The sequence below is a fragment of the Opisthocomus hoazin genome, chromosome 5 (assembly GCF_030867145.1).
Source record: "Opisthocomus hoazin isolate bOpiHoa1 chromosome 5, bOpiHoa1.hap1, whole genome shotgun sequence".
NCBI lineage: Eukaryota > Metazoa > Chordata > Aves > Opisthocomiformes > Opisthocomidae > Opisthocomus > Opisthocomus hoazin.
In genome coordinates, this window is record NC_134418.1 from 72,304,933 (window position 1) to 72,317,724 (window position 12,792).

Below are 12,792 nucleotides of genomic sequence, written 5' to 3' on the forward strand. Positions count from 1 at the left end.
AAAAAATGGAGGTGCTTCCATTGTTTCCAGATATAAGCAAATGCATTTTCAAATAGGATATGCCTCATAATATGGCAGCGTGAAACTTTCTTGGCTGTCCATTAAGAAGCTTTTCTCAATGGCTGGGAAATGGTAGAAGATCAAGAATAATTTTCACATGAAGATAGAAGGAAGAAATTTATTTGAAGGGAGAGTATGTTTTAAATTGTAAATATTCTAAATAATTTTTTAAGGAAATGAGAATGAGTAAAGCCAAAGGGATCTGTCTTGCCCAATAGCAGATCTCTAGGCAAAAGTTGTAAGAACAGAATAAGCATATGCATGTCTCCAGAATGGTCTCCTAGCCTCCAGAAATTTCACCAGAGGTGTCATCTGTAATAGCTTTTGATTTTTTTTTTCCCCTTCTGTGAATTTGTCAGGCTGCTTTATGAACCATTGCACTTTTGCAAAGTGGCAAAGAATTCCACCACTTCTCTACATGCTGTGTGAAGAATCAGGTCTTTTTTCAGCCCTGTAGAAGGAAAGGTATTTTGTATTGCATCGTCATTGTGCTCTTTTGTAACCTGATTCAGCTCTTCTATAATCTTTTTGGACTTTTGGCACTATGTAAATTATTTAAGGTGTGGACCAGCTGTGGATTTATACAGTGGTTTAATGAAGTTCTCTCTCTTAACTGAGAATTCATACATCAGGTTAATTTGGAGACTGTTAGTACATGCTGAGCTCTTTCTGGTAACTTTATTACTACGTTTGTGAATGATAGTAGTTGGGTCAGAGCCCATTGCTTTGTAAGGTGAGTTGGGATTGGTTCTGCTGCCCCCTCACCATGTGATGTGATTCACATTTGTCTGTACAGCATTTTGTCTTTGTTACTGCCCAGCTGCACAGTGCTGAGAGTTCCATCTGCAGCTATTCTTTCTATTTCACCCATTCCATCTGCAGCTATTCTTTCTGCAGCTATTTCTTTCTATTTCACCCATTCTTCTAGGTAACTTACTGAGCTGTTTGCCAGCATGGCAAAGTTGTCTGTCTGACCTCCACAAGTAACTCTTGATGCTGGCCCATCAGTCTGGCTATGCTTCACAAGGCGCGACAGCTGGGTAGAGGAGAGGGATCTGAACTGGAAGTCCTGTTACTTGTTTTTTATTGCTGCTGGCTGGCTGAATGTTTACAGTGCATACAGCTTTGTAGCAGTTATATTGAATGGTTACAGAATTTGTGGATAAGCAGAGGAAAAAGGCTGTAAGGAAAACACCCAAAACATCCAAAAATGGTGGATTGGGGGGGCATCTCCTTTGCTTGTAGGGAGTGAGAGGTTTCTTATTGCTGAAAGAATGTGTATTTGGCTGTTGTACGTTAATAAGGAGTGATGATCTCTGAGAAATGACAAACACAAGACTTTCTTTGGATAAATAAAAGCATGAAATCAGGGTGTGATCATGTCTTGTCCTCCCTCCCACCCCTATAATAAAGTTATTTCTGTGGATTTAACTCTACAAGGCAAGGGAAGACTCGACCAGAGTCTGTGAAAACCTAATGTGTTATACCAAATGTGCAAAAGCACGTGTTGCTGACACCTTGTGTTTAAAAATAACAACCAAACAAAGGCATACAGGTATGAAAGATTGATACAGGTTTTGAAAGATTTATGTGGACGTAAAGATTTTGAACTGTTTTCCACTTTTATATTTTTGCTCTTCTGTGTGAAAGAATGTGAGCAGTTGTGTTCAGGAGACTACAGCTTTAGTCTGCCATCTGTTTCACTCCAAGTAGACGTAGTACATAGACACTATGACTAAAGAAACTGATTTTTTAGCCTTCACACTGGATTTTGCACCAACTCCATGGTGCAGAGCACATTCGTATGCATGGGGCAGGCACGTTCCACGCACCTGTACTGAAACTGAAACTTTCATGATGATAACATTGAACTAAGGAGAGGCCAGGGAATGGGATGAGGAAGCATCATCCCGTTAAAAATCACTAAAGATTTGTGTAAAATGTTCTATATATAAAATGTTCTGTGTTACTGCTACATTTTTTGTAACTTATAGTATTGTGACCTTAATATCCCCGAAGCGTGAAATGCACTTGTTTTGTTTTATTTGATATAAACTTGTCAGTCTTTTGTGCATATTCGAATAGAAAATAACTCTTTTTCTTTATATAGGTTATAAAGCAGCTAAATGGAGTCTGAGCAGCTGTTTCATAGAGGCTACTATCGAAACAGTTACAACAGTATAACTAGTGCAAGCAGCGATGAGGAGCTTTTAGATGGAGCAGGTGTAATTATGGACTTTCAGACCTCTGAAGATGACAATCTCTTGGATGGTGATGCATCGATGGGTAAGTTAACATTAACTTCAGCTTAAAAATTTCTCTGGGTTGTATTTTGGTCTTTTTTGTGTGTTTTTTTGGAGTTTTTTTTTAAATAAACAAACCCAGCCCTTTTTTATAACTAATTGATGTTTTTCTTTAGCTAATCTGGCCTTCAGAGGGATGATTTAAACCTGAAAGTTGCTGAACATTTTTCTGTGTGCTTGCCTTACAGTTACACTGTATGGGATGAGCTTCTGATACGAGACAGATATTAACTTACTTCTGGCAAATGACAAACTTGCTGTCAAGTAGGGGAAGAATGGCTGTTCTGCAGCTACCTGGTCTTTCTTATCTGCAGCAGGATTTTGAAAGTCTCGCTTCTTCAGTATTTCTTTGGGGCAGAAATTAACAGTCTCTTTTAACCGTTACTTTTAGAGATAAATCTGTTTCTGCTTGATTCGGCTTCAGATCTGTAAAAGAGAGGCAAAAACCATGTGTTAGAAGCAACAGAGAGTAGGATACAGGAGTTGAACTTTTGACTAGGTGAGAAGTTACAAGAACACTCGTTATTGTAAGCACTGATAAAAGCACTGAAGTAATACAAAGAAGAAAGAACTGGCAAGCTATTCCTCTCTTTTTATTAACAAAGCATTTAATGTAGTGAAAGCATTAACATTCTTTTAACACTGGTCAGAGGGCAACAAGAGGCGGGAATAAGAGTAATTTCTGTTTAAAATAGTAAACTTGGTTAATTATATCCTCTTATCACTTCCTCTTATTTTGTTTAAAATGAAACTCAGCCTGTTGAGTTTTCTTTTTTTATCATCCTTTCCTCCCCCATGAACACTGAGTTGTCTTCTGTCCCTGCAGAGTCTCTTCCTTCATGTATTTTCCCTTTGCCACACTTCGCAATTGGATGTTGGCATTGTGCCAGATAGTTGTGTCCTATCTTAAGCATCCTTCTCATCTGTATTCCTTCTGTCTAATTAGGTAGGTCTTGAATGTGCAGTCACTTAACTCATATACAAATACAGGTATCAAGAGGCAGGACACCTTCAATCTACATAAAAATTCATTCTGCCAAATTACTTTTAGAACACCAGTGTGATGAAGTCAAGCACTTGATAGTTAGGAAATTATTAAGTGAACAACTGGCTTCCGTGTGTAGTATTTTGTTCTGAGCATCTGACACTTTTAATAAAGTGGGTGCCTTGCTTGTCTAACGTAATATTTGCAACCTGTATTGAAAGTCTGAAGCTACTCTGGGTATTGTTCATATAAATCCTCTCTGTCACTTCAAGCTTTAAGGAGAAATAGGTTTGCAGTAGAAGAAATCGTTTCAGAGCCAGTGTTCTGCCCCTTACTTGTTGTGAAATTACATCCATAAATTGAGTTCAAACAGATGAGGTGGCTGTTTTGTTTGCACTGTCAAAAGCAATGCTAATTGCTACACATTCCAGCAGCCCCATCTCATTGTAATGCTGAAGTATGTGTATTAGAACATAAATATTAATGTATTTTCTTCCCTGGAGCTGAATTTTTTGCTAACGGTGTATCTGCTTGCCACAATTCTGCTCACTCAGTAAGAGGCAGCAATAGTAATAGGCACTATTATTTTATTTAAGCAAACAGTGATTTGTGTGTCTCTATGCATGGAAAATATTTTCTTGTAGCGTAAATGATAGTAAATACTTTAGCAGTCGATCAGAATCTGGTGTAAATTTTCTTTTCAAGGTGGTAAGAACCTCGAAAAAAGTTTTAAATAAATGTACACACAGGAGGTGAACATGTGTGTTTCTCATTCCTTAGGTCTCCAAACGTATAAGGTGTTTTTTCTTACGTGTTTCTAATTCAGCAAATGTCATTGACAAGACCAAACAAGCACTTTCTAACTGGACTGCATGTGCCCTGTTTGTAGTCCTCTGTTACTCGGTTGGCAGCAACTGTTTTGTTTCTTTTAATTATTATTATTTAAAATCTTTTATCCATTAATGGTGTCTTAATGTACTTTTGTTCTGTTGAGTCTAAGTACAGATGAATTCACTGTACAGAATCTGTCCCACCTTCTGAGGAAGGGCAGGACCATCCCAGTGATGGAAGACCCCATGCTTCTAAATACTTCAGGCCCTCCAGGGCGTGACGTGAATGCAGAGGCATTAGGTCTAGCTCTGGCTTTAGCTGGTCAACCCTGCCAAAATCAGAAGCCCTGTTTAAGCATCTAGTTTGTGTTTTAAGTCTGTAGGGCTGGAAAAATTAATGAGCCTGGTTTCTTAGCAACATGAACAAAATGGCAATGATGTATCTGTACTTAAAATGACTATGGAAATAATGTAGTTAAATTGAAAGCTGCATAGCTACAGAATGTGAGCCTGAAGTACAAATGAGCAGAGACATGAATTTATCCAATCTGGGTAAGTTGCCATGGACAATAGAGTGTTCATTATAATTTTACAGTTTATGTAATAAAATATAGAATTACAGATATTAAAAAATCAAGACCATGCAATGAGGAGAAAATCAAGGATTACAAAATTATTTTTCTCTTATTTCTTCTTTTTTTTTGGCTAACGAACATTGAACCATAAACTGTACAAATATTATGCAGATAGAAAGCTAACAATATGGAATTTCTGAAGTAATTCAGAAGGCAGTTAGTTAAAGGAAGAATTCTGCTTATTTCAGTAGGCTTGTAAGTCACTTGGCTGTCAGGACAGCAGTTCTATAATGCCTGCACAGTACTGCCATTCACATTACCACTCATACTTAAGCACTTAACTGAGGCTTACAAAGTCATCGAGGCTGTTATTCAGTGGTGAATATGCCTACTGTTGAAAGCATGTGGAAATTGGATGATAGTGGGAAAGAATACTAATGATACATACTGCTTGTCTTATCTGGGAAAATCTTTTATATTATATGGGACTAAACAAGTGAATGTTAACTGGAACTCATCTTCAGAAAGTCTTTATCACCTAGACTTTTAAGTATCTTTAATATTTAGTTGATAGGGATTTGCCTTTTTAGTGTCACATCTGATTTGCAATTTGAGTGGGTTTGTGTATTTCCAGATGGGGGGATTCACCATTATGCTAAAAACAATGCTGTGCAATAATCTTGTTTCTCTTTAACACATCTGAAAGCGTGTATGTTACCTGTCCTTCACTGTGTCACCTGAGAAAAACACAGAAATTGTGAATATGTAGTATTGTATACTAGATACATATATAAATAGCTATGTAATTATGTCATAATTATAGATATAGTATATCATATGTCTGTTATGTTCTCCAGTAGCTGTTTTCTTTGCATAAATTTCAGACTTTTAGTGGCAGCATCATGGAGAACAAGTAGGTATCGTGAAACTGTAAATTCTTTGAGCGTGCTATGTTTTAACACGCTAAATAATTAAATTGCTGTGCATGTGGAGGCTTGGATGGCTTGCACCAAAGCCCCACCTAGAAGGGATATTGCCTGTCAGCTTTGGTCAAAACTTGGTTTTGTTGCTTATCAAAACTAATCTCTTTGTAGTACTAAAGTCAGTGTTTTTCCTTGTTGAACTGCTGTCTGATGAGAAGTATCTGCCTCTGTAGGGAACACCTCTTAACCAATGCTTGTACGTGCAATGTACTGTCGTGTATGCAATGTGTGGAGATCGTTTTCATCATGCCTTATCTATGTTTTATTTTTAGACTGTTTGCCCTGCTTCTTGCTATGTTGTATTTATCATTGAGAAGTTCTTTAATAGTTAAGTCATGTAAGCTAATATTTACTGGTTTAATTTTATAGGAGGAGATCTATACTATTTAGTTTTTAAAAAAATTGTTATACTAGGATAGTTCATTGTTTCCCATCACTTCAACAGGGATACAAAAGAACTCTTTCTAAACTGAAATGAAATCTCTGGATTTTAAATATTTTATCAGATTAATGTTTTAACTGGGGAATATAAATGAGAAGATGGAATGTCTAATCCATTCTTTTTCTCTCGACATCAGCTTGTGTTGCGTCTCTAAAGTTTAAGAGACTCAATTCTTGGCAACTGCCTGGGCTTGAAGGGTGTAACAAGTCTGTTCAAAAGTTCGAACTTTTTCCTTCTGTGAGTCAGGGCTAGCTAACCAGTGAGGTGAAACTGAGAGGTCTCCATAACTTTACTCAGAGTTAAGGGCTGCTGTATGATGTAAGAGGGGACTGCATCAGTTTTCACTGGTTTTTTTATTTAAGTGTAGGGCAAGCTCAGCAGGAGGTGGATTTTTGTGATTTTGTCAGACTGCAAATTTTTCAAGGCACTGGCTGAAATCAGATGATTAAACCTTATTTGCAGTAAAAATAGTTTGCAAACAAATGATCTCACTGGTGTTTACATATCAAGGTACTTTGATCTGCCTGTGGGAGTCTGAGTCCTGAATGAGCTTGGCGTTCTTTTCAATAGCTATAGTGATGCCTGCTTCAGTTGAAGGAGCTTAGTTGCTTATAATGTGACTTCAGTGTGGAGACAGTTTACAGTCTGGCATATGGTGTTAACATAAAATTGGCAGTAGTTAACCTTAATATGACAACCTGTAAACTGGTAATTCGAAAACTGCTGCTACAGCCGCTACTGTCTTCTTGCAGTGATAGCAGCGCCACTAAAAAAAAAAATAATATGCCAACAGGTCATGGTGTAAAACACTGCAGCTCTCCTAAACTGTCCTTACCCATGAGTTGGAGTCCTTTGCTTAAGGTGAGAGACCAAAACAATCCATTTTCAGCACCCTAAATACTAAGATTAAAAAATATGATATAGTGAACTAATATTATGGCATTTTTTGAGGAACAGAATCTAATTTTCAGCAAGTGCAGGTGGTTCTATATAATCAAGATATTTGTACCACATCAGAGGTTAATTGTTCAAGCAAGACCTAGACATAGTTACCTTTTCTAGCAACACATGAATGTCTTTTCACATGTATGCTTATTTCTATTTGGCCATCACAGTTTATAAAGAAAAGAGAGAACACAAAGAAAAGAATCAAGTAACTTCTTTCCTGCATAAAGAAGTTAAGTTCCTGTTATATTTTTTTATGCATGGAAATTGTGTTAACAGATTCTTCCTGTTGTCCACAGCTGATATGAAGAAGGGTCTTCAAAGTCATTTTGCACCATTGGCATTGTTTGTGTTTTCCATGCGTCTGGTATAAAACTGACTTGACTGAACAGTCATTATGACAGTTTGACATATCTCTTTCCTAGGCTACATACAAGCTGTCTTCCAAGTTAGCAATATTTGCATTAAAGGGCTCATTGTTCTTCTTAAGTAAGGAATATACTTGCTCTCAAATGATGCTGTACAAATTGAAGCAAGAAATAACATGACTTGCTCTGATCATGACGGCAAGCGTAAGGCACAGCTAGTTTCTTTTGAATAGTTAAATTGTCAGTAACTGATTATCATTTACCTTTTTTCTCTTGGATTGTAGTTAGAGGTGCAGACATTTTGCTTGTGCTCCATACTACTAAAGCAGCCTAAAACAAGATATCTGACATACAGAACCATGTTTTCTTTTACTTTTTTTAATTAGTAATTCATGAAGTTAATTTTGTCCACCTATCTGGAATGCAAGTTGTTATATATTATGTTTACATGGATAACTGGGCTAATTAACAAAGTTCTTCCTTCAGTGATTTCAAAATTCCTGGCAGAAAACAAAAAAGTTGACTGAAAGATTCTCGGGTTAAGGAAAAAAAAAGTTTTATCTCAGTTATTGGATGTCATTATTGAATGAGTGAGTTGCAGGTGTTTGAAATGTCTTTTGCATCCATGATAGTGATTTTCCTGAACTCTGATCTGTTGTTTTTTTGTTTTTTTTTTTAACATAGTTAGTGTCCAAAATGAAAATTTACTTGATGCTGTTTTAGTTGAACAGCCTGTAATGGTGTTGCAGCATTAGTCTAGGCCTTCAGACGGTAATTGAATTGGTGTGGCATTAGACTTTCTGAGGAACGGAAATTATGGCAGTGTGTATGTAGAGTTTTATTAACTAATTAGTTTCTTGTTCTCTTAAAAATTTCAGAACCAATATTGAGCATTTCAGTTTCTCACAAATGCCACGGTCAGTTCTTTGAAGACTTGTCTATAGGATATGAGAATTGTGTTGGTTTTAGAGCTTAACCCTACCAACAGTTCTTGAATGGTCGCAGCAGTCTTTCCTGCCAAAGTTGTATTTACAAGACTAGGTTTCGTCTCCCAAAACACACAAGTGTATGCATTTCCAGCTCGATGCTCTGGAAGAAAATGAATCATAATACTAGTAATTCATTCTTTCCATCCTCCTGTTATTATGTAATCCTGTTGGTTTCCTTCTGCAGCTCTGCTGAAGTGCTTAAAGCACGCTGGCTTTGTTACGAGATGCTGCTGAGGCAGTTAACACTGCACCAGGCTGTCAAGTCAGTAATATTCTAAGTGTGTCCTTCTCCCAGGCATGCTGTAGGCACAGTGTAAGATGAAGGAATGAAAGCACAGGAAATGTGATGGCATATATGTAGGTACATAGAAAGGAGAGTCTGTACAATAAATAAGTCTAATATGACTGTAAGGTCTTTAGGTACTAAATAAACAATTTTCACTACAGCTTTAATCATATTTCATTTACTCATTTTACCTTTGATTTGTTCTCTCAAGTCAGCCAAAGGAGACAGATACAATTTTAACCAAACTGATGTCAGGCTGTACTCCTGCTTTCTACCTTTGAGAATATTTTTGCTTACCAGCTAATACATACATTTTAAAGAGAAAGCTTATTGTTTGCTTGGATTAAACAAAAATGTGATTCTGGAAGAGAATATCATGATGTCCCTGAAACACAGAAACAGGTGTACTTGCTCAATCCACAAATCCACCTAGCTCAGCATCCTGTCCCTGATGGGGTCAAAAGTCAGTGCTTAAGGAAGAGTAAGAACAGGGTGAGTAAGTGGTAGTTCCTCTGAGTACTTGTACAGCAGTGTTGTATGGCTGAGGGCCGCTTTCAATGGAGTGGTGGTTTTTAGAGTTTTAGTCCTTCTCAGTGGATTTTTCTTCCACTGACTTTCTTGAAGCAGTTCTTTAGCACCCACACCATCCTTTGGCAAGCTCTTAACAGCTTAGCTACATTTTCTGTGAAGAACCACCTTCTTGTCTTTATTTTGAACCTAAATCCAGGTACAAATACTGCTGAGAACAGCTATATATGTCAGAGTCTTGCCTAGGCTAACACCAGCCTATGCGTTAGCATGGACTGACACATGGACTTCCTTGTCACTCACCCTTGTACAGCCTAAATGCTAAGGTCGTGTGTTTTGGTTTTTTTTAATAGATGCAGCTGTGAAAAATCTCTCTGCTGATACATGGGGTTTTTAGGGGGTATTAATAGCTTATTGAAATGAAACTGCTGTTGATACAATGAGGTTTGATGTGAAACTGGGACAAGGTGACCTGAAACCAGGAGGACTTGATTGTCTTGCCAAATCCACATACTCTGATAAGGCCTATCCTGCGTTGACCGTATGCGTGTAGAAGCTAACAAGGATTAACCCATGGGTAGCACGGTGCTGTCACTATGGAAGGTGGTAGTCCCTCTCCCACCTCTAATAGGAGAGAGGAAGGAATTGTGAATTAAAATCCAAAGTTTCCCACCAAAAAGAATGACATCAGAGCAGTGATGTAATTTAATTACAGCAAATCAGCGGGCAAGTATATTTATTAATCACCACTGTAAGGTATCAAACTATTTATAGCTTATGTTTTGCTATACCTGTATACAATGTATACAGGTAATTGACATTAACAAAAAATTCTTGTCCTTGCCCTTGTGGTTTGTAGTGGTCTGATCCACTAAAACATTAACTATCTTAAGAGCTCTTTTATTAGAACAGGTGGTGAAAATTTGATTTCCATTGCTATTTATTTCTTCCCCTCCTCAGTTATCTCTTTTCCAGGTTAAGGACTTCTGGGTTGTTCAGTTAAACCTTGCAGCTATCCCATGCTGTGGATCCTTTTTAGTGCCCCTTTCTGAACCTTTTCTAATATCTGTAACTTAAGGGAGGGATCAGAACTTCACACAGCATTTGGAAGAGGAACAGATCATGGAATAGAGTGGCAAGTCTTATTCTGACCACTACTAAGTATTGAGCTCATAGTTTCATGGAATTCAGATAAGTCTGGCATAGTATAGTATGTATTAAAAACAGACAAAATTGCTGTTGGCACTATGTTCACACGGCTTATGTATGTATGGCAAAGATGTAGTATTCTTGAAGACAGAAAGTAAGCTTAGTATATATGGCATATCTAGGGAGGAATACATGGTGGTGCTGGAATTTTATCCCCTGCACATACTTTGAACAGTAAGTTGCAAATAGTGGCCAAAAATAAACAAAGGAAAAAACCCTGCCTCTCACAGCTGATAGCTATACGTAGGCTGTTGATGTCAAGTATTTTCTTCCAGCATCGTTGAGTGGTAGATCAAGAAGAGTGTGGTGGACAACCCCAGAAAGAAGTTTCAGAAAACTGAAGAAAGTAGTCTTGCTTTTAGTGTTTCGGGCCAAGATGTCAAAGCAGTCTTTAGGGACCAAACACTTTGTTTTTTTCCAGTTTATTTTTGGTCTTAGTTGTTAGAGTTGCATCATGATTTCATTATTTCCTCTTTTTTCTGTCTATTTGTTTATTCTCCTGCCCTGAAGTTTTGCCTGGCAGTGGGGAGCATTTACTGGTATTTCCCTGATTTGCAGAGAAGGTTCAGCTGCCCTGGGGGGAAGTCAGTCTCCAAATTGATTACACAACATGCTTGCAGCTATATGACCTGTTCTGCTGCATTCTGTTTGCTGGTTGGGTTTGACTTCAATTACCATCTTCCATGTCTGGACAGTGAGTAAAAGCGCTATTGGAAGTTCTACAGTACTGTAGAAGCATAATTCAACAACCTGTGGTTGGCCATTGAAGAAGCAAGCTTATTAGGGCTAGATCCTGGAATAAAGTGTTCTCTGCTGGGTGAAATGATTGTGAGCAAAATGAAGTAACTAATTTGTGGGAAACAATCAATTATGAAAAAAGAAACTGTGATTAAGAAGCTGTTTTTTCTGGATAGTGAAAACACAATAAGATTTTTTTCTATTTGCATATTGCTGCTAAGCATGTTCCTCTGGGTTTTTTTGACTCATGTTTTGTTTAAACCCCATCTGCCTTTAACTACTCAACAGAGTATGTGAGAAATTTGTTTTCTTCTGCTTTTACATTATATTTGGTCTAAAATTTTTTCTGTCATTGTCTGTCTGCCTTATTGAGGCTTTTGATGAGGTGGCAATGGAAACAGCCTAATGGAGTCTTCTGTATACAGCTTGATACAAAGCTGGGAGCCTCTTGCTAACACCACTGTTGTTAAGCACAGAGTTCTGTATAATGCTGATGAATGAATGAAGTCTGGGACTCCATAATTTAAGATTTTTTTTAAACTGTTTATTAATTTGAAGCTATGTGTAACTGCACTTTTTTCCTCCCTTTTTTTTCCCTTTTATGTGATTACATCTTTGAGTTATTTCATCCTGGACCATGTCTGGGTATCAGAACTGGGAGAAAAGTGTTTGTCCTTCTTTTATCATCTTTAGTGTTCCCACTGCTGGCTCTGTGTGACCCAGATGAGAAAGTTGTATGACTTTATGCAGAATGAACGCAGTCAGACTGAAGGGTCTGCAAGATCAGTAATCTGAGACAAGTTAAGTATGAGAAGTCAAGCTGCTAGAGGGATTAGAGCTGGGCTTAATTTGGCCACATGGATTGAGAAAGGGTAAATGAAAGAAGAAATGGTGGAAAAAAAAGCATGAGAATAAAGCTGGAAAGAAAAGGAGTGGAAGGAAGAGGAATGGGACACAGTAGGTTTTGAGACATTTTGTGTATACTTTTGGGCGCCCAGTTGTAAATGGATCCTTTCATGCCCAGCCTTCAACTGAGGGTGCATACAAGGTAAATTCTTTTCAGAATGGTTGGAGATGGTAGCTGTTTTGAGGAATGCTCTATTATGTAGCAATTTTCAGGAGAACATTATCTTCTAGCTCTGCTGAAGGAGAAGCTTTAGTTTTGAATAATAATAGGAAAGAAAATAACAGTTAAGAGTCACCAAAATCTTTTGCATCAGTCACACTAACATTGGTAATTATCAGACAGGTTTTTGGCATCTCTTGTTACTTTAATTAAATCATTCAGCATCCCAAATCTTACATTTGGAATTTCAAAACAGATTTTAATTTTCATTACCTGGTGCAATGAAATTACACATTCTGTCACCAAAATAAACCAAGTAATTGAGGGAATTGAGAGACTATGTTTGGTTTATATGTAACAAGGTGTTTGGCTGTCTTCCTTAAACATAGCTTACTTTTTAATGCAAAATAGTGGAATAGTGCTTCAGAATTAAGGTCCTCCCTCCAACCTTGGGTGAGCAGGCCAGCTTACCTCTGTGGTGCTCC

The 12,792-nt window shown here is 37.5% G+C and overlaps 1 protein-coding gene across 3 annotated transcripts in view; it reads left to right on the forward strand.

Annotated features, from left to right (window-relative positions):
• CLCN3 (chloride voltage-gated channel 3) overlaps positions 1-12,792 on the forward strand; it is a 77,146-nt gene that overhangs the window by 18,867 nt on the left and 45,487 nt on the right. For all 3 annotated transcript variants that reach the window (XM_075421711.1, XM_075421710.1, XM_075421713.1), the window contains exon 2: positions 2,171-2,346. In XM_075421711.1, coding sequence (XP_075277826.1) covers positions 2,187-2,346 — 160 coding nt within the window. In that variant the 5' untranslated portion in view covers positions 2,171-2,186. The remainder of the gene's footprint in view (positions 1-2,170; positions 2,347-12,792) is intronic.